This window comes from Plectropomus leopardus, chromosome 1 (assembly GCF_026936395.1).
Source record: "Plectropomus leopardus strain MGB_pleo_1.0 chromosome 1, ASM2693639v1, whole genome shotgun sequence".
Classification (NCBI taxonomy): domain Eukaryota; kingdom Metazoa; phylum Chordata; class Actinopteri; order Perciformes; family Serranidae; genus Plectropomus; species Plectropomus leopardus.
This window is the reverse complement of record NC_142176.1, coordinates 5,197,935-5,225,454: the sequence shown is the minus strand read 5'-3', so window position 1 is coordinate 5,225,454 and position 27,520 is coordinate 5,197,935. Positions and strand designations below refer to the sequence as shown.

Sequence of the window (27,520 nt, the reverse complement as noted above, 5' to 3'; positions counted from 1 at the left end):
TCTGGTGTGACATAATTTGTAATGATATATTTAATATTTATTTTATTTATTTTTATATTTGCCGGAGATCCGCGCTGCCAGAGATCCAAGCTGATGAACATCCAGCCTGCCAGCCGCTCTGTCAGAGATCCGCGCCGTCAGCAGCTGTGTTGGAGATCCGCACTGCCAGCTGACATTTTGGAGATCCGCGCTGTTATCTATGCTGCCAGCCTGTGTTGGAGATCCGCGGTGACGGAGATCTGCTGTGTCAGAGATCCACTGTGTTGGAGATCCGCGCTGCCGGTCGAGCTGAGACAGGGTAGGGCTCAGTTGGGCTGCAGCCCTACCAGAAAGAGAGTCAAGAAAAGTACCATATGAAGTTCTTTAATTGTTGTCTATGTTTCTCTGTCCGCTCTGCTCTCCTGCTGACAGGCTCCAACAACCACTCCGCATCCTCGCAGTAACGCAGTGTTGTGATTAAACTGATCCCAGTTCAGGAGCAGAATCGCCCTTCATTCATTAAATTATGGCTGACTTGAGATCAGCCTGAAAGCTCACGTCGCGTCACTGACGTCACTTGTATGCGGCCGCGCCTTCATCCGACTGCTTACCTGCTTACCTGCTTACCTGTTTACCTGCTTACCTGCTTACCTGTTTACCTGCTTACCTGCTTACCTGTTTAACTGTTTACCTGCTTACCTGCTTACCTGTTTACCTGCTTACCTGCATACCGCCGTCAAAACCAAAATTCAGGTTGGGAATGAACTGAATTGAAATGTCAAACGTCCACGGACAGAAAACGTACCTGAGGAGGAACAGGGAGGAGCTTCCTCCACCTGCCAGAGCGAGTAAGTTTAAATATATTATATCAGTCAAATCAAGATTTCAAAATCACTGAAAAATAGACAGTTTTCTCTGCCCTGGGACACTGGGGACATGTCCTCTGAAGCAACACTTGCAGGATGATGTTGTCTCTGGATTTAAAAAAACAAAACAAAACGCTATATTGATGCCCCCAGCTGCTCTGGAGCATGATGATGACCATAATAATAATAATAATAATAATTATTATGGTGGTTAACACTGTTGAGTTTGAATCTGTCAGCTGGCTGAGGCCTCTCGGTGTGGAGTTTGCATGCTCTCTGCATGTCAGCGTGGTTTTCTCGCAGATCTCCTGCTTCCTCCCACAGTCCAAAGACATGCAGGTAATTAGTGACTCTAAACTGGTCTCAGGTGTGAATGTGAGCGCGAGCGGCTGTCTCTGTTCGCCCTTTTCTACCAAGAGCAACATGCATGGAAATCTGTGAAAATTTAACTGTGGCCTTCATTTCATCTCACTGGTTAACCCTTTGAAACCTGAGCTTTGGCTTAATCTCTCTCAAAAACATGTAAGCAGGAATTAGTAAGAAGAAATCAGCATCAGCATCAGCATCCAAAAAATGAAAGGAAATATAGTAAATATGGTTTAAAAAACAACAACCCAAAAACCGGTCAAGAAAATAGCTTGAAAAAAGTGCTAAAATGTAAATTTAATGAACTTTAAATAGTAGTATAATTTAGTTAAATAACAATCACTTTCTAATAATTAGTTTTTTCGGTCTCTTTTTTCCGTCTTTTCAAAAAAATAATTTTCTTGTCATCTTTTCTTGCAGTTTGCAGAACATCTCTTGACAAGTTGTCCGTTACATTTTTAGCAATGTTTTCAAAAGAAATCAAAGTAATTTGCTTATCTTAAAGTTGATAATGTGTCCAAACGTAACACAAGAAAAGTGATGTTTATCCAGGATTCAGAGGGTTTTGTGCTCCTGTCGATGCAGATCAGAGCCTGTGACTACTGCAGATTCGTTTGACCTGGATGTAAATGCCGATTGTAACCTCTCCGTTGCATTAAAAAGCCGGATGTTAGCGGGTCTTTATTTTTTGTGCAGTGGGAAGAGGCTTACGTGTCAGCTTGTGATAGTCTGGCGACCTGTCCAAGGTGAGCCGCCTCTCGCTCAATGTCAGCAAAACTCTGTGACCCTGAACAAGATAAGTAGTTACAAATAACAAATTAGTGAATATTGCTGAAGCGTTTCAAGGTCGATGAACACTCTGCTCATTGTGCTCAAGCTTTACAAACTTCAATGATTTCTGTCTTTTCGTGGAGGTGAGAGGATAATGCACGCAACATCAGTTTATTTTTTACCTATTTAGGATGTCGGGATTCAACCAATCCCTCCAATTTCTGCACGATCTTGCAGTTTTGTCCAGTCACTGCGACTCCTCTGCAAATTTGACCCATCATAATAGAGTCATGTGAGTTTTATCAATCATAGCAGTCTCCTAACACAACACCCCCAAATTCACTGCCAGGTGCTAAGATGCAGACATATGCAATACAAATGCCTCACATTTACCAACACAAATTCCAGCTGCAGACCATGCAAGGTAATTCCTGATGTTCTGCACAAAAATGGTGGTTTGTGTTATAGATTGCGGTGGAACGCTAACAAAAGTCAGTAACTGTCAAACACTTTTCTACCACAGAACGAACCCAGAGAACAGCTGAGACACGCTGACAACAGACGGGACAAATCACCATGACAGAGGCTGCTGCATCTACTGCACATGCTGGAAGACTGAAGGTGAGTGACATTAAATATTCATGGGTAGTTGCAACACTGGTGTATAAATCACAAACTCAGAAAAGTGCGGTTTTATTGTCACTAAAACAAGTTGCCCTTCTATTTTTAATGAATTATTAAAAAAACTGCAGCTATTTACTTTTTTTAAACCATTTTTACGTGCTCCAGCAATTTTATGCAAAAAAAAAAGCCTAAAAAACATTTTAAAAAAAAAAAGCTGCTCAGAAATCAGTCATTTTTGGGTGCAACAATACTGAAAAATGCCGTCAGCAAATTCAAACCAATAATGTGCTAGTCAGTCTCACAGTACCCTCTGACTTCTATTCCTTCCTAATGACGATAATTAAAAACGGATTGTTCAATTATTTTATCTGTTCAGCAAAAGATCACAAAATTTCCACAAAGTGCTTTACGATCTGCACAGCATACAAACCCGATATTCTTAATAATAATAATAAATAATAATTGTCAGGACTTAAATTGTGCTGTTCTAAGTACTCAAAACACTTTACATGAAATACAAAATACTGACAGATGCTCACGTGAAACAGAAAAAAATGAAGTTGAGTGAAACTGAGTTGTGGCTCCGTCCTCCAAGGTGCGGTTCAAGTGATGGTCTTGCATTTATTTTCCGTGGTGTTACCTTGAGTGCGTCTACTCACTGACGAAAGGTCTTGTTCTCGCAACAGTGTGAGATGTAAATATTAAAGACGTCATCCTCGGCTGAACTGTTGGATTCACGCGTCCTTCTGTGTGTTGATACGGTTCGTGTGTAGTTTGACAGAAAGAAAATAGTTCCTACATGAAACTGCTCACAACAAGCTCTGTGGATTATCTCGAGTCACCAGGTCATGATTTCTGTAAAGAGACATTGTTGCTGAGTTTGTGTATTTTTTGGTGCTTTGAGTTTGAAACTAACACCAAAACTATCTATTTATGTGCATCCCAAACATTTTTAGCACCCCAGGTAAAAGGAAAAATATGTGTGTTTTTGATTTTGGGGTGAACTGTACCTTTAATTAAATCACCCCCTCAGCTTTATCTTGAGACACACAAGTTTGAAACAGCTGCACCTAGTCCAGTTTTAGACTCCCCCCCAAATTTAATGTCCATATAATTTTAATATAAAAACGTCCTCTCTGCTCCTGATTCCCCATGCAGAGGTGGAGCACTTACCCAAAGTGTGTTTGAGTGTTTCATTGGATTCATTCGTCTCCCCAAAAGAAAACTTGAGCTCTTTGTCTCCGATTCAAGCGAGTGAAACTCCACATTGTCCCCGGATGGACTGCATATTTCCCCCGAGGACACAAGTGGACTATTTTATGGAGTCTTAACAGCGTGGTTAATGCATTCGGCCCTGGCAGGGGGCCCCCACTTTCTGGCACATAATTTGTTGCTGCCATCTCCGTCCTGCAGCAGCTGAGGGGGAGCCTTGCCCCGGTTGCTGTAGCCTTCTGCAAAGTCTGTGATCCAGTGCGAGTAAATCTGGTCCTGGCTGTTTGTTTTGCTGTAAAGTGTTTTTCTAGTCTTAGCAGGATGAGGCTACACACTCTCCGGGTTTTTTTATGGCGTTGTTTTGTTCCCAGGACTTTATATCTTGTTATGAAATGCATTTCTTCCCATTCTGATGAAGAGATTTTAACTCTGAAACCTGGATCGACATCAGCTTTCTTGTGCAATCGGACGCCTTTCACAAGATTTTTGACTGTTTGAAGCAAACATGGGGGAAAAGGCAATGACCAACTTGGCAAGAAATGTCCTAAAACATGCAAGGAATTAGCAGAAGGCGACAAGAAAATATCCAAAAATGAATTTTATAAAGAGTGAAGAATTATTAGAAAATTATCCCAAAAGGGGAAAATGTCCAGAAAACGATACTGATAATTCTATAATTTTTTAATTTTAAAGCCATGTTACAGATCTCTCATTGCCTGTTGGACTGTGGCTCTCAGAAGTGAACAGTTATATTCCTCTAAAGAAGATCACTTACTCACTAAGGAATAAGACGTTTCTTTCTATGAAATATGGAAACCTTTTATGATGGAGAATCTGCCATCCCATTCGACTGAATAATGGCCAGCATGATCTCCATGTTTTCACACCACTAGAACATGTTGTTATGGTTAATGCTATCCCGTCTCCCATCATTTTTTTCCCTTTTATTGTATTGTTGTACTCAACATTATTAGTTCTATTTGTATGTGAATCTTTACATGCAAATTAATTTTATTTTTTTAAATATATTATTATATATTATATTATATATAAATTTTTTTTGTTAATTTATTTTTGAATATTTGTAATGTAGTTTGTGATGGTGCTGTTTGTGTACTTTAAAAGATTTATGTGTGTATATATATATAATTTTTGCTTAGTCTCAGGTAACTTTATTGTAACTTTTTTTACTAATTTTCTGGCCATGTCTTGTTTAGTTGCTCTTTGCCTTCTCATGTTTTTGAAAGAAATCAAACCACCAGTTTCAAAGGGTTAAGAAATATGGCAATCATTTCTCACTCAGCAGATGAAAAGATATCTACAGTAATGTCTTTAGACTTTAACACCTCGCTGATGTATCGTGATTATTGGATTACTAGAAGATTGCAGCGTTGCTTTTCTCAAAGACCGTCTCTGTCTCTTTCCCACAATTGTCCATAATAACACAGGAGGCAGACGATGTATGTGACAGCGATGTGGAGATTTCAGGGTCGGCTCGAATGCATAAAACACGTGATAGTCAGACTAAAAAGGACACTGAGGACTCCTCTGTGCTGAAGAACAGCCATCTCTCCATAAGATTAGACACAGAAATGACAGTTTTTGCTTCCATTAATATCAAACTTCATTGTGAAGATAAAATGTGATGGAAAACTGCTGTGCAGCGATCGCTCTCTGGAATCATTTTCACCCGATTGTGTTAATAATGTAGTGCCTCTAATCACATTAGCTTGGACGTAAAATGCGATTGGTTTTGATGCTCGGGCACGCTGCATGAAATATTCAAATCGAGGTGCCCTACATTAGGCGGTGAATCTTAATTTTTTTTTTTTTTTAGCACACTGGAGGCGAGTGTCTGATAACACAGCCTTTCTCTGATAGCCATGTTGAGATGCTAATCTGGTTGTCCAAACATATAATTATGTTGCAGAGGGAGAACCTAAACATTTTCTGGCTGTTGTTTAAATAATAACATGTAGATAAAAGTGCGCTGGTGAACAACAAAGAGACAGAAAGACTGAGCTCAGGATGGAGCATCTTCTGTGTCTGAGCCAGGGGCAGTTTCAGGATTTCACCTGAGGATGGGCTTAGCCTCTAAAACAGGAACATGAGGTATCTATTCAAAGCACAGGAAAAACAGTCAATGCTGGAAATAGACAGATTTTACTCTCTTTTTCTTTCTACTGACAACCATGAGGTTAATTAAAGAGGTTTTATGCCGAATCCAGAGTATATGAGTTCTTGACTTAATAATCGTGACTCACTTTTCAACATAGAGGTGTCTGAGTCAGCACCTATCAGCTTACAGTGCGAACATATAAATGGGGTTAAAAAGTGGCAACAGAGCTGACGGAGCTAACAGTGTTAACCAGGTTGAAACAGGTGGGTGGGATCTACACTTGTGTGACAACACCATCCCGTTGTGATGCGTGAGTCAAGGTTTTTTAAAACCTGACCCAACCCGGCTTACTGTGAGAGCCAACCTGGCAGTCAGCCTGTACATATGTGGATTAATCAATGACCCGAACCCGAACAGCAAATCCTCAAACCAGAGCAGTTTGTTAGTAATAACCTTTTGCTGTTGGTTATATGGTATGCCGGTTCGAGTAAATATCACAATATGAAACAATTTTCTTTTGCTACAGCAGGCACTCATCCATCTTTTTAGTAGTCACATCTTTAGCCTATGATCAAGGGTGCACAGCTGATATCTTACCTGGTTTGTTTACATGCATGCACAGTTGATTGGTACAGTAGTTTGTTTACAAAAGTGCACAGCTGCTTGGTACAGTGGTTTGTTTACAAGAGTGCACAGCTAACTGGTATACTGGTTTGTTTACATGAGTGCACAGTTGATTGGTACAGTGGTTTGTTTACAAGAGTGCACAGCTAATTGGTACAGTGGTTTGTTTACATGAGTGCACAGCTGATTGGTACAGTGGTTCATTTACATGAGTGCACAACTGGTTTGTTTACACAACATTACAGAGGTGCATATTTAACAGATTCACTGTGGACAAAGAGACTCTGACTTAATACTCTGAAAGTCACATACAGCACAGAAAATATAGCTCTCTGATGTCATAGCTCGTCACTTCTCTTTACAACATTTTGAAGAAATAGAGTAAAACTAACTTTTTTGCCTTATTCATTTGAAGTATTCCTTGAAATGCCTGAAATGATATCTATTTATTTATCTATTTATGGATAAATCCTTAATGGAATTTGTTAGTTCATGTGTTTGTATCACAATCCAGCTCTTAGGCCAATGACAAAGTGAAAGATGCTTTCAAAGATTTAACATAGTAATTTATTTAACGAGAGTAAAAGAAATGTTTGCACAAAAAGACATCACAAAGCTGAAGATGTGTTAATCAGTGCTGTCAGGAGAGTGTGGTTGTGCACGGAAGGTGACGGCGTCTGAATGTTTTAAAATGCATAAAGTAAACGAAGGAGAACCGAGGAGGAACTAAAGCTGCCACATAACCAGAGGGATGCCTGCAGGGAGATAAGAGAGAGGCACTGAGTTACAGAGCGAAGATTTTAGAGGCTGAGAACTCGGGATGGGCACTTTAATTCATTTCCATATTTGAGTACTTGCATTAAGTTATTATCGAGCATTGCAAAGAAAAAAAAATCTAGAGTAAGAAGTGAAGTTTGGAAATGAATCCCCAAGTGAAAATGCAGACAGAGGTTAGGGTTAGCCTATCTACCCTTTGAAATCCGAGCAAATCTGCTTAATTTCTTTCAAAAATATGGGAGAAAGTCAATGGGAAACCTGATAAGAAAATTAGCATATATATATATATATATATATATATATATATATATATATATATACACACACATACATACATATATATATATATATATATACATACATGTATGTTGTTTATAAAATATACATATTTTGATTATATAATTATAATAATAACTCTGAACATTTTCCTTTTTTTTGGATAATTTTCAAATTTCTATTTGATACCCCTTTCTGTATTTATTTGTTTGGATATTTATTATCATCTAAAATTATGATACAGAATTATAAATATTTTAAGTACTTTTTTCAGGTCACTTCCTTGTTTTTTTTGTTTTTGACTTTCCTTTTTTTGCAAGTCTTCTTAAGTTGCTCATTGCCTCCTCCTTATGTTTTTGAAAAAAATAAAAAATAAAAACGAGCTAAATTGCTTTGATTTCCAACAGTTAAACTATGTACCAAATGTGACGGCCATTCTGTTGACAAGACATGTCAGTAAAAAAACACAAATCTTGACCTTGCTGTGGCATCACATAAAAGCTGGGATTGCCAGAATCGTTAGGATTTGGGAAACATGAATGTTTGTAAAGAAAATTAAATTTTGATCCATGCAACAGTTGTTCAGAAATTTCAGTCTGGACGAAAAATCTCAATGTCATAGCCATTCCCACAGCCACGACACTCGCTGAAAAATTAAAAATCTAAATTTTGACCATGTCATACCATTGTACTGTTGCAACAAAAACCATGTCCCCTCCTCGCTCAAGAACATATAAAATATGTAGTATGTGTTCATGAATTGTGCATGCACATGTGAGCCTGTCAAACAGCCTACAGCCCCTCAAACTCAAGAATGTCTTTAAACATTAATATCAGCCCTGAGGTTGCACTCAACACATGACATGTACCTGGAGGTCACTCCCCGTCCTGCTGGTGTCTGAAGTGTTTAAATCATTCAACAAAAGTGATGTTGTCATTAGCTGAGTGTACCAGTCCTGTGCATGCAAGAGCTACAAGCCAACAGACAGGGCTGTGACACGCGGCAGCGTTGAGTACTTTACAAGATGTTTTAAACGCTCACGAGAAGAGGGGACATCTTTGGTTTATTTGTGATGCCTCTCTGTAGGATTCGTCTGTAGTCTGGCAGCCGCTGGGTGGTTGGGACGTCTCCAGTTTGCAGGACTTGTTGTTTCAGCTGAGAACTAAGCTGTAGTCTAGTGTTACTTCATAGATAAATATTAAAGCTGTTTTAACAAGGAAGGCTGGCAACTACTTAAAGTGATTAAAAAAATAAATAATTTGTGAGAAATTAGTTTATCAGTGTCTAATATGTTAGCAAGTGAAATCAACTGTAAGCCATTGAAGCCGGGATACATACAACGATGAACAACTGACTTGATTTATTGTTATTTTCTCTCTTTTTTTAAAAGAAGGATAATTTCAGCATTTCAAAGCCCCACTACGACAGAGAATAATGTAGGGCCATCTTAAAGGGAAAAAAGTCATAATATTATGAAAGTAAAATCCTAATTTTAATAAAAAAGAAATAATATTATAAGGGAAAATCATAAATTTACAAGATTAGTCATAATATTATGAGATTAAACTTGTAAATTTACAAAAAAAGATGTAATATCATGAGATCGAAATTGTACATTTACAAGAAAAAAAATGTAATTTATTCGAAAAAAGTCACAGATTAAGACAAGAAAGGTGGGCAATATGGTAAAACCCCTTATCTATAATGTTCATGTTCTTATCTAATATTTTCAGCATTTTATCTAATAATTTTGAGAATTCATCCATCACCTCTGATCATTTATTCATACTTTGTTGCATTTTAAACCACATCACACGATTCTCTGATCTTAATCTTAATCTCATGAGATTATGAGTTTAATCTCACAATTTTATTTTTTTCCTTGAAAATGTACAATTTCAATCTCATATTACAGCTTTTTGTGTAATTTTACAAGTTTAATCTCAATATTATGACTTTTTTCTTGTAAATTCTCACTTTTTTATGAGATTAAACTTTTTTTTCTTGTAAATGTTTTAATGTAGTAATATTACATCTTTTTTTAGTACATCTATGAGTTTAATGTTAAAACTGGGACTTTATTCTTGTGATATTATGACTTTATTCTCAGTAACTAATATATATATTTTTTCTTTAACCTTAACCTTTAACATTTCTTTTAATTTCTCTCAAAACAACTTGACGGGAGAACAAGTGTTAAAGTAAGGCGACAGTAAACATCGTAAAAAACCTGTTAAAATAATTTGGCCTTGTGGAAAATCAATTAAGAGAAGCTCCACTGACACTTGGAGGTTTTGCCAAAGGAGCAATGTTTATTCATTTGGTGCCAGGCTGCCGTCAGACAGTAACGCTGGCATCACACTTAAGCAGGAAAAGAGAATTAATGGCTCTGGATTGTAAATCAAAGGTTACATAAAGTGCCACATTGTGGAAAAGCAATTGGAGGAGCATTAAATAGTCAGTAATTTGTCATTTGTGTTTTTCTACCTCTCATCCTGAAAAATGTAGAAATGTATTCAGGTAGAAGTGATTTTCTGCTGCTTACAAATTGTGCTGTAATTTGTTGTGTCAGTTGATTGGTGGAGATTTAAACAAGGGCGGCCAGAGTTTGACGGATGGCCGCATGCAGGAGAGGCAGCCAAGCGCGACCTTTCAGTTTTAGGTCGCTGCAAAGTCAAACCAGGCAAACATAGCTCTCTGGTCACTGTAAAACTTTCTGTTGAAACACAGCGAGTAAATGGAATTTAAAAAAAAAAAAAGATTAATAATGACATATTTAAGTGCCTGACTTCCTAAAAACTGTGAAGTTACCTTTTATTATTATTTTTTGGAGGTGTTATGATAGTATAATCAGTGTAAGTGAGTGAACATCCCTTTTTATTGTTGTGCTGATGGCGTAGAGATCTATTTTGAACTCACAGATGAATTTAAACTTTGATTGATTGTCATGTTTGGATGACCTGACATGTTGGATTATTTTAGTTTGGCTTCATGCACCTTTTTGTTAAAAATCGTTGTGATGTGATTTTTGTAAGCTTCTTCAATGTTGAAACAAATTAAGTAATTTGTAAAATAATAGCTTTTTAAAGCTAAGCCTTTTTGTTGGTAGTATAAGGAGCGCAGGTCTGCTTTTAAGGTGGATGGGTCCCACAAACAACCGACATTCATGCAGAGTTTGCTTTCTGTGTGGATGCGAGGTTTGTTTGTTTTGTTTTTTTTTTTACATCTTACCATGTGCGTCTTTTGCCAAAACCTAACCATTCGTGATTTTGTTAGACCTCACTATCATGTTGGTCTGCGTTGTTTGCCCTTTGCTGTTGTGTAAACTTAAGGGCCGTGCAGCTTCATACCACCATGTGCATTTGTTGACATCACCACAGAAGCATCCGGCAGCGTAATCAGCTGATGCAGAAGGAAACCCAAAACATCATAAGCAGACGCAGAAGGTCACTGCTGACAGAGTGGCAAAACGTGACGAGTTGGGATGAGAATTTGTTGTCCCAAAAGTAGACACAAACACAGTGCTGACTGCGCCTTTGTGGTGGTTGCTACTGCTAGAACTACAGAAACCCTCAAGTCATTTATTGTTTTCTAATGTTCTAATTATTGTTTGCGTCTGTATTTGTCTGTTTTGATATTTTGTGCTTGTTCAGTACTTTGGTAAACTGCGGTTGGTGTTAAATGACGTCTGACCTGACTTTAGAGACAGGAATGGTTGGAGAGAGGGCGGATGACATGCAGCTAAGGGCTGGAGTTAGTTAAGGGTCGAAGTTAAACAGGTGGATGCTGCTTGTAATTCGCAGGCTCATCTGCCTCAGCTGCTGCCACTGCAAACAGGTGCACACAATCAAACACACAGCCGTGCATTTTCTGTACCTTCAACAGAGCAGCTTGCCATGAAAGACAGAGAAGGGCTTTACGACACAATTCCCATACTTTGCACAGAGACGGGAAAAAGTCTAAAAAAATACTTTATTCTGCATACTACAGGTGTAGCTGGTGTTTTACATCTGTGGAAAAAGCACAGGTGAAACAAATTTCGTTAACGAGTGTCCCAGTGAGCCAGTCTTCTGAATATCAGGACCCTGAAAGGAGCCGTTATTAATTCCACCTGTACTTCCAAAATGTCTGCTCTTCAACATTTGCAGCAGAATGGGTCACACTGAAAAGCTTAATTACGTTTAATGTGACACCATCATCATCCTAAGTTCCCGTCTTTCCAATGAATCTCCGAACTGAGAGCAATGTAGATGATGATGACATTATATCATGAATTTCTTACGATCAGCTTCCCTTTTTATGCTTCCTCAATTAAAGTGGATGAACTGGAACGCTGACTTCATGTCAGTTGGTGAGAGTGGGCCAACACTGGGCTAAACCAAGCAAATTTAGGGGGATATATTGGCAGAAATGGAATATAAGTGTGATTTTTTTAGTGTATAATAGGAAAATTAGCATTGTTGTGTTTTTGTTATGTCATTTGTATCTAAATAGGGAGTGGGTCCTCGTCCAAAGAGATCATCTGTCTTTTCTTCCTTTATTCAGTCCCATTCTTGTGACCACGACATTTCATGAACAATTTGGGGGAATTTCTTCAAATCTGGCACAAACGTCCACATGAATTCATCAACAAACTGATTAGATTTTGGTGGTCAAAAATCAAGGATGCTGTGACCTTTTTCTGTCTTATTCTCCTGAATATGATATCTGAAGAACACCTTGAGGGGAAGTTTTTCAAATTTGGCACAAACGTCCACAAGATTTTAGTATAAACTGATTAAATTTTGGTGATGAAATGTCAAAGGTCATTGTTACCTTGTGTACTACTCATTCTTATGAAGGCAATATCTCATGAACACCTCAAAGGAATTTTTGTTAAAATTTAACACAAATGCCCATAAACTGGTTCGATTTTGGTGGTCATAAGTCACTGTGACCATATGTCCTACTCATTCTTGTGTAGGCAATACCCCAAAAACACCCTAAAGGAATGTCTTTAAATTTGGCACAAACGTCCACTTGAATTGAACAGTAAACTGATTAGATATTGGTGGCTAAAGGTTTAAGCTCACTGTGACTTGGTTTGTGTCATTCTCGTGAAGATGATATCTCAAGAACGCTTTGAGGGATTTTTTTCTAATTTAGCACAAACATCCACTTGATGAACTGATTCGATTTTGGTGGTCAAAGACTAAAGGTCATTGTTACTTTGTGTCCTTCTCACTTTTGTGAATGTGATGTCTCAAGATGCCTTCAAAGAATTTCTTCAAATTTGGCACAAACGTCCTCTTGGACTCAAGGATGAGATTTTGGTGGTGAGAGGTCACTATGAATGCAAAATCTCGACAAGAATGCCCCGTGGGAATTTCCTCAAATTCGGCGCAAACCTCCACTTGGATTTATGATTAGATTTCAGCTGTCAGAGGTCAAGGTTGCTGTGACCTCTTGTGCCTTATTCTCATGCAGATGGGCCTGAGCGAACTTCCTCAAATTCCGCTCAAATGTCCACTTGGACTAAACAATGAACTGATTGGATTTTAATGGTCAAAGGTAAATTCTAGTTTTCCAGTCTGAAGTCTCTGCTTATGTGTCAAAATAATGAGGAATTTTATATGCCGGCTTTCCTGGTGACAATTTTGTTGCAGATATTTTCAAGGGTTTTCATCAGTCAAACATAAGAGGCACAATCAGTGATTGGTGACCCTTTCTTCTCCAACAAAAGTCCATGTAATGATTGCAGACATTCAAGTGGAGTAAAACCATGTGGACTTGACAATGAGAGGTGCAGAAAATGTGGTTTCATAACGATGAAATCCATTTGTGCTTTTTAGAAAGCAGCTTAATTTATTCACCTGTATTTTGAAGGACGTTGACCAAGCGTTAAATTATTCGGTGGTGATACAATATCCTGGGCTGTGCTTCATTTTCTGAGTGGGACACACACAGTAAAGAAAAGAAAACATTTTTGCAGGTGAGAGTGACAAATACAGTGACTTCCTTTCACGACCCGAGTTAGAGACACAACTCACGCAGACAAGAGATGGCCTGAAATGTAGTCATTTTCTCCAGGTTTGAAAAGGCCATCCGTCCATGTTGTTTTATCAGCTCAGCGTGGACTCGCGGTTTGGCTTTAGGAACAAGACGAAAGGATGGGAAGGTGAGGGAGCAAGTGCACAGGTATGTTTTATTGATCAAGCACAGGATGGGAGAAAGCCCGTGAACATGGGAATGAATAACGCATGAGATGAGAAAAGAAACAGAGATCTGGTGAAGCGGTGAGGTGAATTCAAGAGGCAACAGAGGGACAAGAGGAGACGTCGAGGTGCGGAGAGAGTTAGTTGTTTGCAAGCAACCACCAGATTATGCAGTCAACGGGTCTTCTTAATGTTGCGTTTGAATTGGTGCACGACTGCGACTGCGGTTTCCATGTCGATAGGCTTATGAGATAATGGGCCCCTGAGTGCAGACATAAAGGCCCCTCATCTGCACTATATGGGAGCAAGGTGCCCTGTCTAAAGGCTGTGGAAAATAACACTTAACAACAAAATGCCACAAAATGTGTTTCATTTCGCATCTTTGTAGTTGTTATGTGTCTCTTTGAGGTAGTTTGGCTTCTCTTAAGCTCCATTTGCACAGGACTGATATTACGTGTGGATGTCTAGTAACTTAAAAAAACTGTGGAGGTTTTCTGTGATCTTAATTTAATTAGTCATGTGAAAATTCAAATTGCATGACATATTTTGCCAAATGCAGAGGTCATGTGAGGTGTGGTGATCTGGGGTTGTATGTAGGTTTTTTTGTTCTCTCCCTGTCTTTTCTCTGCCTCTGTCCCATCAAGAATTGTGGAGGCTGTGATGGCTTTGACAGCATTTTGGGTGCGGCAGGCTCATGGTGCTACACAGCATGTAGACCCGACTGCAGAGAGAGCAAGCTCAGATCCATCAGAAGAGTGACATCTCGAGGTGTGATGACATGTGACAGTGCGTGGCAAGATTGGTTCTTTAACCCTCATTGAAAAAAGAAAAAACAAAGAAATGTGGTAAACACATTCAATACAGTTCAGTTCAGTTTTCTTTATAAAGCCCATAATCACAAATCACAATTTGCCTCAGAGGGCTTTACAGCAGTTCAACGCCACATGTGGTGCTCTGTGGTGTTTGTGTTGTGCAGGGTGGAGTTCTGAATACACACGTATCCAGGAGAGAGTGTCAATAATTTCAGCTAAGCCTTACCTGTGCAAAATCTGCAGCATGAAACACAGATCTGTGTGTGTGTGTGTGTGTGTGTGTGTGTGTGTGTGTGTGTGTGTCGCACAAGTTGAATATACTAGTCAGTAAAATCAGACTTGACTGTTAAAATTTGACTTTTCGCTCCTTTTCTTTTCTCCATATAAAGTTTGAGAGTTTGCGTGGAGTTCAGCGAGAAGTTCACTTAACAATACTTAAATAAATAGGTTGTAACAGTGAAACAATCCAAGTTAATGAAGCCAAAGTGCCAAAAACAGCAGTTCCTGTAATGGCCATGTGAGGCTGGCTCCAAAAAGACTCAGTCCCTGAAGACCCGCTCGTTAAGATGCCAAACTTTACAGCAAAAACAAACGTTTACAGCCTGATACAAAAAACGGTTTTGGTCTCTATAGCTAATGTCAACATTTACGACAGCTGTAATTTTTTTAAATAACATACCCGTTTACATTTTATTGAGACCCAAAGTCGAGCACATTTAAGGACAGGGCTTCTTGCGTGAGTGAGGCTCTGCTACAGTCGGAGTTAGATCCACCCCCGCTCCTCCACAGCGACAGCCGCTCATTTAAATACGGTCTCTTCTGGCTCCAAAAAAACAGACGGTGACGGCTGAAATGCTTCACTGAAGGATTGACAGCCTGCCTAACTTTGTGTTGCCTGCCTGTGTTTTAGTGCATTTAGTGCTGTTTGTTGTTGCCATTGCTGCTCTGCACGTCATGCTTAGTTGGTGTCGTTGCGTCATGCTGTGTGTGTGTATGACTATTTGTGCTAAAACACCACATGTTGTTGCTGCGCTGTTTTGTACTGATGCTCTGCTGTTTCCTGTTGCTTCATATGTTTTGCTTTCTGTCTCGGGAGTGCCAGTTTGCTGTCTTTATGGTGTCCTGCTGCTGTTGTTCTGTGAATTTTATCATTTACGGGTTTTAAAATATCACAGAGATGGTGCTTAATGTGCGTTGTCTGTATAAGTAGAATAAATAAAAATTACATTTTAAATGGCAGTCCACAAACCAGTGGGTGATGTCACAGCAGCTATACAGTCTATGTTTTGGGTCTGCAGCTTCCTTAACCAAAACGGCACGTGAACAAGAGGAGCGCTCACTCTGCAGCTAAATCTGTCGACTGAAACATCCCCAAAAGTACAACAACACTGATAAAAACAAACCAAAGAAAAGTACAGCACGCCTTAAGGAATTTCAGTCAATTCAGGAGTCTTCAACTTGTGATTTGAACCCTCGACTTTCTTTGGTCCTGTGGAAATGGGGCTTTTGTGGTAGTTTGGGGTCTCTTTGTGGTCATTTTGTACCTCTTTAAGGCCATTTGGTGTCTCCTGTGGTTATTTGTCTCTTTTTCGTTGTTATGCACTTTTGTGGTTGTTTTGCGTCTCCTTGAAGTCATTTTGGTTTCCTTGTGGTTGTTTTGCGTGATTTTTTGGGGAATTTTGTGTCTCTTTGTCATCGTTCAGCATCTCTTTGTGGTTGTGTTACACCTCCCCCTATCTTCTGAAGCTTTTTTTTCTCTTAAAACCTTCCAGTTCAACAAGTTTTCAACCGCATTATATTCTCTGTAAATAATTTCCACCATGCTTTTAAGGTCACATCAGCCTCAGAATAGCCTGTTTTCTACGCCGTAGGTCTGCGTCAGACCTGCTGCACTTGAGTCATAATGTCTGAACCATTAGATCCTGGAGCATGTACTTACAATGTGTGCTATTGTTCTGAGAAAAGCTTGTACATATTTCTTTTCGCTGCTTTAGTCAAAGAGAAAATACGACTGCTGGTCCATTTTGTGTAATGAGATTTAAGAAAGAGTTTGCTTTGACTGAAGGTCTGAGATTGTGGATTGTCATTTTCATTTATCGTTTTAATTTATTGCTTCATAATGCCGGCGCAGTGAAGCCTTTTGAGACTCTAACTGCATTCAAGGGCTGCACACATAAACTTGACTTATTTCTTAATAGAGACGCTGCATGAAAACAAAAACGTGTAGAGACCCACAAATATATATGTGACCAAACACCTAAAAATCAGTGTGTGTGAAAAGCCGGTGGTATTTGGTTTGGTGCAGTGAGGGCCGAAGAAATAGTCTCCATCTGTCTTGGCATTTTCAAACTACATCTCATCATGTGGGATTCAATGTGGGCATCTGTTAAGTGAGAGAAAAGCAAAAATATAAGCTCGCGGATATTACTGTTGCAGGTCAAAGGTTTCAGGCCCAACAGCCAAACTGACAAACTTTCCTCAACTTTCATCATTTAACCATCTGTGATCTAAAAACAACTTTGTAATCCCGGAGACAAAACTTTTTTCCATCAGGAGTAAAGAGTTGTCAGGTTCTGCCTCTCGTGTGTGGCGTGTCTTTTTAAGCTCCCTGGGTCGTGTTTTTCTTTCTTCTCATTATTTATTGTTTTATTTTATTACTCACATCTCCTTTTTTAATTTTTTTTCATCAAATTGCTTTACTAAAGACCCATTTTCATTTTGATTATGCTTTTTTTTATTTGATTCTATTTTATTTTACCCAAATTGACTTTTTTTTCTTCCTACCATACATTTTAAACAGATTTTGGCCTAGATTCATCATCTGTATTTATTTTTATTTGTTTATTTTTTATTTTGTTTGTTTATTCTATTAAGTAACTTTAATTTTTAGATTTTTATTATAAAGCATTGACAAAAATATTTTTTAGCATACATTTTACACTGATTTCTACTAACTTTGCTTATTTATCTTTATATGTTTATAACATTACTTTTATTTCAGATTTCTATTTAATTACATTGACTTTTGCACTTTTCACAATTCAAATTGATGCATTTTGTTAACATATTCTACAGTCAATAATGATGTATAATTTTTACAAAGTAAAACATTTCTTATTGTGACTGTTAAAGGGTTAAATCTTGGATAGACTCCAGCCCCCAAAAGCAGTTACGGCTACTGAATTATTGGTCAATGCAAACCACGTCTTGAACGTTGATGCGTAGAAACGTAATCCTCCACCCTGAGATCTCATTTAAGAAGTTTGAAAAGTGAACACGAAGTTTTGTGACTGTAAATTTAGCCTGCATTATGATTAGGACTCATAATTAGGATATGGAGCATAATGATGCGAGAGCTGTCACTGGCTTTATTTCCAGACTTTGCTAATTTACACAGTCCACGTGTGCAGGTGGCGAAGATGTGCATGAGATAACGCAGGAAGGTTGAGTGTGTGTGGCAGTCCAATGCACTCTGTGTGTATTAACAGCATTTTACACACATTAAACTTTCCGAAAACTGAAGAATGGAATACATAATTTAACACTGTTGACGCTCTGCTCTGCAATTATTAAATGCTATTTGATGTGTGCCTCCGTGCGCTTCATAACTGAACATGAGTGTCAGTAGCAGAGCGCTGCCGGGGGTTGGGGGACATGACGTTGAGACAGCGCTGATGAAATGTTGAGCGGGATTTGATTTGACATTTGTGTCGGCTTATATCTTCTACAACTGAAAGGTGCTTATGGGGAAGTTATGGCTCACTAGAACAAACACTGCTGCTGAATGTTTCTGATAAAGTGCATCTACATGGGACAGGACGTGAAATAAATGAGTGAGAGGCATCGTTATGTGTAGAATGACGCCTCTCACATTTAATTCATCACCTCGCCATCTGCGCCACCGATTTCCCCTGTCTCCAAAATGTTCGCATGCATGGTTCAGAGTTTCTCTACAGGTGCGTGCATTCTTAAGTTTGTTTTTATAGATCGCAGCGTTTGCATGGATAGTGATATCCGCCTCTTTCAGGCTTCCTTTTGTGTGGTTATAAATGAGACGTCAGGTCTGCACATTTAATGCTGAATGCACGATGCTCCCAGGTTCTGCCTCTCGTGTGTCGTGTCTTGTTCGGCTCCCTGGGTCGTGTTTTTCCCTCTTCTCATTCTTTATTGTTTTATTTTATACTCACCTCTCCTCCTCTTTCAAATCCCCACTTCCTGCTCCTTTGTGGTTCCCCTCTTTTGTGGTTGTCTGCCGTGCCCTGATGTGTTTCAACTGTGTCCAATTATCCCCTCCTCCCTTCTGTGTTTAGTCCCTGTTCCCTGAGCCAGTTTGTCTTTGTGCCTTGCATCAAGGATTTCAGCATTTTTCTCAGTCTTAAGCCACGTTAAGGCAAAAAATGGCCTTACTAAAAATAAAAAAAATCTAACCATTGTGTTTTTAAAAATATCCACGTTCAAATTATTACATTGTGCGAATGATCCTCGTGTACCTGGATCAGCAAAAACAACCAAAAATGCTGTAGTGTGCATGCCAGGCCGGTAGTTGGCAGTGTAACTTTTTGATAACGCCATGAGCAAACTGCTCATGTGCATGTGAGCATTTCACAGGATCTGCGCATTGCCACTTTACACGGCAACAGAAGGGGTTGCTTTTCAAAAGATTACACTCTGGAACCCAGTTTAGGCACATTTTTCCAGGTTATAACTGTGTTTTTTGTTTCTCAGTGTTTTTTTTTGTGTGGTTTGTTTTTTAAAAAAACCACACAAAAAAACAGTAGGATGGTCCAAAAGACCAAAGCCCTGGATGCCCAGACCTAACTATGCCACTGTGCCTCATGATTCAATATTGTCCGTTCAATTTGAAGATTCTGTGTTAAAGCTTTGTTCGTAGATATTTTAAACACCTCTAGTTGCAGCTTAAAATGTGTTAATGTACTTCCAGTTTAGTGTTTCCACTCTTCAGCCCGTTCTCATCACGAGCTCGTCAGGAACGTCTGTTCTGTCAGTGCTTACAGGGTACGAGTGTGATGCCAAAAACCATCTTCCACATCCACCGAGAACGTGGCTGCACGGCGTCAGATGAGAGTGTGCTCACCTTACCATGTGCCTCTTTTGCCTAATCCTAACCGTCGTGACGGTCTGCGTTGTAAACATAACGGCGTGCATCCCATTATGTGCATTTGTTTACATCATGGTAGCAGCATCCAGGAGTGTAAACAGCTGATGCAGAAGGATACCTAAAACGTCATCAGTAGACGCAGAATGTCACTGACAGAGTGCCACTTTGTGACAAGTTCGGGTGAGAACACGTTGGTAATATTAATCAAGATCATCCTCAATTTTTTCATAACCGTGGTCGGTTTACTCTCCCATATACTATCTCCTAATGTCACCTCTGATCCAGCGACTTCCTCCTGCCCTGCAGTAGTCCCATTTCCATTTTTCTGTAACCTAACCTCCTCCGCTTCCTGTTTCCTAATCATCTTGCTGTATTTATACCAGCCCATCTCCAGTCATTCTGCCCTAGATTTCCAGCCTTTGTTTCTGCCTGTCTGACCCTTTCCCTGTTACGTGGATTGATGGTTCTTCGCCGGCCCCCGTCTGATTATGTTGGCCTGGTTTGACTAATTACCTGATTCCGACCCTTGCCTGTTTTGGGACTTCAGTAAATGAGAACTTTTCTGATACTCTTGCTTGCCTTTGTGTCCTTTTGGGTTCAAGCTTGTTGCGTCTCTTTTAGAGCAACACACTCACAGCACATGTGGGGAGAAAATTAGAAAAGTTCTTTTCATTTTTCATGTGTCAGAATTGCGGAAAAAAAAAATCCTTGTGCCAGGAACAAAACATGCCCAGTCGAATCTCCACCTACTGGCTGATCTGTGCAATTCCTTTGGCTGACTTCTGGGTGAGATTTGAAGCGTTTCCACATATTTGATTGCTCTGGGACTTTTGGTCTCTCAGGTCCAGATTGTTTGAAGGCAGAAAAAAAGAGAAGCAAAGGAAGCAAAAATCCTAACAAATGCAAAAAGAGCTCCAGCACCTGCAGTGCTTGGACCTCAAATTGCTACTGAAGACGCCTCTTAAAGCATTTTTTCCCCTTTGGGGCTATTTAATCAAAATGCCTCTCTAGTGTGCTTATGGCTTGGATTATACTTGACGACCCAAGGTAGGAGGGAAAAAAAAGGACTTAAGGAGTCACAAAGGAGCCAGAGGGGGCTTCAAAGACGGCAGATGAATCTTTGTCATTGGAGCTCTGATTGGTGCTGGGAGGGAAATCGCCCCGGGGCAGTCTGGAGGATCCTGCTTTCTGCTCGTTTTAAATTCCTCTGACAGAATCTCTTGGTGTAATTCTCATGTCATATGCAAATTCAGCCACTAAAAACACCACATGTTCCATAGTGCATGAAGTCGCAAAGCAGTTTGTTTAATTCAATATATAGAATTAATAACCGGATTAGTTAGATGCTACAAAATATTTTAATGGCTTCAGCTCGTCTCCATGGGGCGGGGGGGATATATAAGCCATCTTCCATGCTCCATTCGTGGCCAATTTCCTGCATTTTTTCTGTTTGTCATTCAGAGTTTCAGGCATAAATACGGATTAAACATAAAACTGCAGTGGCAGACAGGTGAGAATTGGCTGCAACTTCAGAAAACACATGCAAACAGACAGAAAATGAGAGAATTAAGAAAACATTGTCATCAGTTTGACGACATTTGGGGAATCAGCTGCATATAACACAACACAGCGCATAAAGAAAATGCACCGCAAAAGCTAGTGTCAGAAGTGTTTCCAGAGGACATTTAAAAGTGATGCAAACATCCGGACGTGCTTGTTTTGGCTGCAGTGTGTGACTTTCATATCTGTCTGTGGTATTGGATAATGAGCTAAAAAGTTAGTATCCCAAAATAATGTGAAAGGTTACGTCAGAGAAATGTGTCGGGCAACATATTACATTTTTGCTCATTTTTCAACACCACTGACGGATAGCAGTAACATAACTCACATAATGTGACAGCAACCTTGCTGAACTTCTGCGGTATGCAGGCTTGTGGTGTCCACGCTGGCAGCGTTGTTGCTGCGGGGCTGCTATAACTACTGTATTTTCGCAATTAAAGGCACATACTTAATCATGAAGCTGCGCAAGCCACTGCATTATCAACAGCACTGTAAATGTTTCACACTAAAATGCAGTTTGTCATCAGCTGTAGGATTCTGTTGACAGAAAGATTGTCAGAGGGCTTTTATTTTGAAACAGAAACAGGAAAGGTTGAGTAAAACAGATATATTTGTATTTCCTCATCTCTGACATTTAAAGACATTGAAACTGTAATTAAAGGTAGTTTAGAGTCAATATAATTATTAAAAGACAAAACTGTCCACGTCAAGCGGAAGACTGTCTCTCTAGCTGTGCTGCAGCTGAGCAGCAGTTGCAGCTGCGTAGCCGTCGCGCCTGAGCAGCAGCTGCTCACAGCAGCAGTGTGGCTGCTCTAACCTGTTAACACAGGCACCAAAATAAAAAACACCAGGTTCTAAGATGCTTATGTGCTGTAAATGCATGCAGTGTGCCCTGGACAACAAACCGCAGCCAAAACAAGTGCATCAGGAAGTGTGCATCACTACTATGTGTCCTCTGGAAACATTTCCACTGAGTGATGTATTGCAGCACATTTTCTTAATGTATTTTGTTGTAGTATTTGCAGCTTGTTCTCCAAATGCTGCACGTGTCTTCATGAAGATGTTTTCTTAATTTGCTTGTTTGGCTCTTTCCATATGTTTTCTTAAAGCGATAGGTGGGATTTTTGAAGTGGGGCTGTGCGGTACTTAACTATGGGCGGTGTATTTCATATAATAGCTGGCAGTCGATGCATACCCGGTTTGTACAAACAGACAGCGAGTGCACCTTACAGGGCTTAATATCAAAACGTACTTTATCCACCAACAAAAAAACATCAATATCAGTCTAAGAGGACACTGTATTTAGAGTATTTTTACTGCTTTACCTCCCCGTCACACAGCTTTTACCTTTGGCACTACATTTGTCACCCAACGCCGGTCAGCTGTTCGGGTCAGAAAGTGCTGTTAGTGCTGTTACAATCTGACTAAAAACACAGTTTGAAATCAACTCTTTTGGGGTGCACGTCCCGTCTTTTCCTGAGAACTGGGAGCACACCAACAGCCAGTTACTGTATGTAACACACTGACTATACATAAGTATCTCCGCTTCAAAAATCCCAAACTGTCACTAAGTTGCTGCACGTTTTTCCCCTGTCGGCCTCCGTATAAAAACCCTTCAGTGCTTCCTGCTGAGCAATAACAAGATGACTGGAGCTGTTTAGTCAAGCCAAAACATTTAATACACACCATCGCAGGAGACATGCACTGGAAGCACTTTCCCAACTGTAGCTCTCATTTTGAAAACACATACAAACCATAAAATAATTTAGAACAAAACACATATTAAAAAAAAAGAAAGAAAAGGGTTACACTTTTTTTATACATGTTCATAATACTGCTTCATAAAATGTATCACAAAAATTAGCTTTTCGACACAGAGCAAACCATAGGAACCAACTCAAGGATTACACTGACACTGTGCTTGTTGATAGTTAGCAGAAAAACTGTGAACGGGTGACATCCGAGAGGGAATGTCACAGAGAGGACGAGGAAAGAAGAGTCTGTCGGGGGGAGGAGGAGGAGGAAGAGGAGGAAGAGGGGGAGGAGGGTGGGTCTATATCTGTCCCTCTCCGATGAGAAACAATCCAACTGTGCTGAAGGGCAGAGAGGTCGATCGCTAGGCGTAGAAGGTCTCCACTTTCACGGCCTGACAAAACATCGTCATGGAGAAGACCAGGCCCAGGATCTGCACAAACACACGAAAACACATCAGACGTTAACATCTAAAATCTCAGATGTGTAAAATCAGAGTGAGATGAGAGGGAACTCCTCCGTGTCAGAATGTACACCTGTTTCACAATAACCGCTAAAAAGATTGACTTTGCCACACCGTCACATCAAAATCTCATTATTTCTTAGATAACAATACGAAGAGCATCGGTACTCTTTGATCTGTGTAATATTCGTTTATTAAATGTTACACAGACTGGAGTGTGTGGATGTGCCTCTTTTATTACAGATCATATCTCTTAGTTGTAGCATAACCACAAATATTTATCCGGTGAGCGCTGATTCTTGTATTTTCAACAACCAAAAGCTTTTCCGTTAGGGTGTCTCACTTGGTGAGTTACTGTTGCACTGAGGCACCCTTTAGTGCTCCCTTTAGTGCTTATAATATTAGGCTCCAAATATAAGACAGCATCGCAACTATTTCTGCGATTTTTTACCTGCTTTATTGCAAAAAAATGCCTAAAAACATTGCAACATGCAAGTCTTGCAAAACGTTGCGAAATGAGGCTTCAGGTCCGAAAAACAAACTCCTGTGAAATCCTGGAGGGACTGACTGATAGAGATGAATACTAAAGTGTGATGTAACAGCAGCACAAGTTGAGAAGACTGGAAATGAATGAGTCAATGAGCTGACTCAGTGATGTCTGTTATGTCAGTTAATCTAAAGTTTGCTAATATTATTTACTTATCTTCCCATAAAAGTTACATAAATACCCTTAAACTCCTATTTCGTGCATATAAAGCATAATTGTATAAATCTTTGTGTTATTCAGTGTTGTGAGTGGGCAAAAAGATATTTGAGATAAGTCTGGCAGTGGTTGCATCTTCTCATCTTCATGCATGCACAGTCAGATTTCCCGAAAAGGACACTGAGAATCTAACCGGTGATTAAAAATGAGCCTGCAGCATCACAGGCGCCTCGTGTGACTGATGTTTTCAAGAGAGAGCAGCGTATTTTTCCTCTCGGCTTGTGTAAGCGCATCACGTAGCACTTGGCTGGAAAGGAGATAAAAAAGACTTTTACGGAAAGTCAAACCCTCGTATGTGGTCTACTGTGGCAACACAAGAGGCTTATGCGGGCCCCTGCTGTCCAGAGGATTCCTGCGTTCGGCTCTTAATGCGAAGGACACAGGAAGTATTAGGTTTATTTATCACAAAGTAAGAGCCTCCGTCTGAGGCTGTAGATATCGAGGAGCGAGTTAATGACTGCTGAAAAAAAAAAGAAGCATAACACACAACTTAAAAGCTGTAATTACCTGAGTAAGTGCTGTGCATAGAGCAAAGATCCAAAGTGCCACCAGGTTCTCATTAAGCCAGTCCTTTACACGCTCGTAGCACGGCTGCAGAGACACACACAGAATGAGCAAACATTACAAACTCAACATTCAGGCGTCCAGTTCTCCCTCTACGGTGTTGCCCCTGGGTAACAAACCCATTTTTGGCCATTTGCACTCATGCAATACAACCTCAATTATGTTGCAACACTGTAAAAACAGAGCCAGAGCCCTCAGGAAACCAACAGCGCTGAATATATTGTGACGTGACTTTCCGGGGGACATGCTGAGAACATTTTCAGGGGCCTTTCTCCCTGTTTTGGCTCCATCAATTCTCTCCACTAAAATGGTTTAAAAACATCTTTTTCTATCAATTTACAATCTGCATTCACAGTAATTACCTAATAAAGTGTCATTTTTTGTTTAATGTATGTTATTTATTCTGTTTTGTTTTTTTTTATTGGACAAAAAATGTAGGATATGTTTTTTTTACCTCGACGTGTTTCAACTGCAGTTGTTAGTCGAAACATGTCGAGGTAAAATAGAACATGTCCTACATTTTTTGTCTGATAAAAAAGAAAGAAGACAAAATGAACTTGCTCGATCTATTATTTGATGTACTTTCTTTGATAATTATCCCTTTGAAACCTGGATTGATATCTCTTTTCTTGTGCTGCATTAAGCCTCCTTTAACAAGTTTTTAATCCTTTGAACCCTGAGCAGATTGGTTTGATTTCTTTGAATAACACGGGGGAAAAAAGCAATAAACAACTTGGCAAGAAATGTCCTGCAACTTTTAAGAAATTAGTAGACTGAGTTTTTTTTTTTTTAAAGAATAGAAAATAATCTGGAGAACGTTATTTAAAGTGATCATAATTATATCTTTAAAATTATTTTTATAGAATTATTTTAATTTTTAACATTTTTTTCACATAATTTCCTTTTTTGTTTGTGTGTTTGTTTGTTTTTTTTTTGGGGGGGGGGCTAATTGTCAGGTAATTTTCTTGTACTTTTTTTTACTATCTTTTTAAAATTAATTTCTGGGTAATTTCTTCTTAAGTTGCTCATTGGCTTCCTCCCATGTTTTTGAAAGAAATCAAACCAATTTGCCCAAGTTTCAAAGGATTAACTAATAGAAATTTGCTTAAATGCAAATGTTGCCTTAATTAAACATAATAAGAATCCTTCCATGACAGTTTTCGGTATTGTGCATTTTTAAGTTTATATTCTGTTCAAAAGCACAAAAGTCACCATTACTTGCTCTCCACAAATGAACCAAAATAAGTTTAATAATGTTAGTTTTGATAAATTTCAGACTATGACACTAAATGTTTTACTACAACAGTGCAATCTGTGAGTCCTCTCTGCAGAGCAGACCGCATGCTTAGATTTCAGACACATTTTTCCTTCATTTACAGAGTGAATGCAATATTTTTCTGTGACTCTTGAAAGAAGAAGAGGGTAAAATTAGCACTCCCAGCTGTCGTTAGTGAGGATGAATCAGAATACTGAAGTTTGGAAGACAACAAGCAGCCAGCGACCGGCAGCAACACAACAAATGGTGGAGACATGCAAGATTCACCAGCACACTGAAAATGAGAGTTCAAATGTAAAGCAAATAATAAAACACTGAAATATAACTCCCTGTTTGGCTTTTAAGAGGGTCATGATAGTTTGGTTTGATAAATCTTTGATCTTAAGTCTTTCTCACATTGAACTATGTGCACGTTGGTGTGATTTCTTTCAAAAACATAGAAAGAAAGGCATTTAGCAACTTGGAAATAAATAATAAATAAATAAATAAATAAATCACAATTAGGTAGAACAGAAAGCTAGGGAAAACTATATTTATAATTATTATAATTGCCTAGTCAAAATTCTGTTACAAGATTATATTTTTTATTTAAGACATAATTTTCTTGAGTGCTGTACACAGTTTTAATTTTAAGCCAAAATAAATAGTAAAACATACAAGAAAATCAGCTGAAAATAAGCATAAAAACAAAGAAACAAATGAAAACAATGTGAAAAAAAAATGCTCAAGATTATAATAATTCTACAAAATAATTTTAATTATACAATTACGATATATATTTCTTTGGACTTTTTTCTCTAGCTTTAAAAAAATCTAAATCTACCAGTTTCTTGCAATTTGCAGGCATTTCATACTAAGTTATTCATTGCCTTTTTCCCTTTTTTTATTAAAGAAGTCAAACCAATTTACTGAGGGTTCAGAGGTTTAATAACTTGTGAAAGACGACTGAATTTAAATGCAGCACGAGAAAAGAAGTGTCGATCCAGGTTTTACAATAACCTTCTTTTTTCATTTTTTACCATTATGGTACGGCGCTTTAAGGTAACATACCCAAAAGTAAAGCCTATACCCCAAAAATATATGTTTTTAAAATATCTTTAAATGGTGTTTACTTGGTCTGTTTTTGACAAAAAAAACCCCATTAACCAACTAGCATCATATACAGTATGATTTTCAGCAAGTCTCCTCCTCCTGTACCTGACAGGAAATGTTCTTTGGCTCACAGATCCCCTGTGGCAAACTTCCTTATCTCCCCCCTCCGCCTCTGACCTAATATTCTTTGGGAAAAGTTTTCAGAATATAGTCCCCGCTGTCCTTGCCTCCCCTCAGCTGTACAAACAGGAGTAATGTGAATACAGGAGCAGCGTATACACCGCAGGTATCATTTAGACATGAGAACCGG

General features: G+C 39.0%; 1 protein-coding gene and 2 long non-coding RNA genes across 5 annotated transcripts in view; 1 reads left to right on the top strand and 2 right to left on the bottom strand.

The window, feature by feature from the left end:
* Nucleotides 1–75: 75 nt before the first annotated feature.
* Nucleotides 76–1,122, bottom strand: LOC148190345 (uncharacterized). Its single transcript, XR_015778679.1, has 2 exons — nt 785–1,122; nt 76–322 (listed from the first exon to the last, which is right to left on the bottom strand). It is a non-coding gene; the product is annotated as an uncharacterized LOC148190345 (long non-coding RNA).
* Nucleotides 485–26,587, top strand: LOC121946080 (uncharacterized). Of its 2 annotated transcripts, none has more exons than XR_015778700.1 (3): nt 485–827; nt 2,506–2,603; nt 5,267–5,416. It is a non-coding gene; the product is annotated as an uncharacterized LOC121946080 (long non-coding RNA). The 2 variants fall into 2 exon arrangements; XR_006105990.2 differs by lacking the exon at nt 5,267–5,416 and adding an exon at nt 26,222–26,587 and having other exon boundaries at nt 487–827.
* The window catches only part of tspan4a (tetraspanin 4a), a 203,068-nt gene continuing 198,504 nt past the window's right edge, over nt 22,957–27,520 (bottom strand). For both annotated transcript variants that reach the window (XM_042490493.2, XM_042490485.2), the window contains 2 exons: nt 24,786–24,869; nt 22,957–23,485 (listed from right to left, as the gene is read on the bottom strand). In XM_042490493.2, coding sequence (XP_042346427.1) covers nt 23,417–23,485; nt 24,786–24,869 — 153 coding nt within the window. In that variant the 3' untranslated portion in view covers nt 22,957–23,416. The remainder of the gene's footprint in view (nt 23,486–24,785; nt 24,870–27,520) is intronic.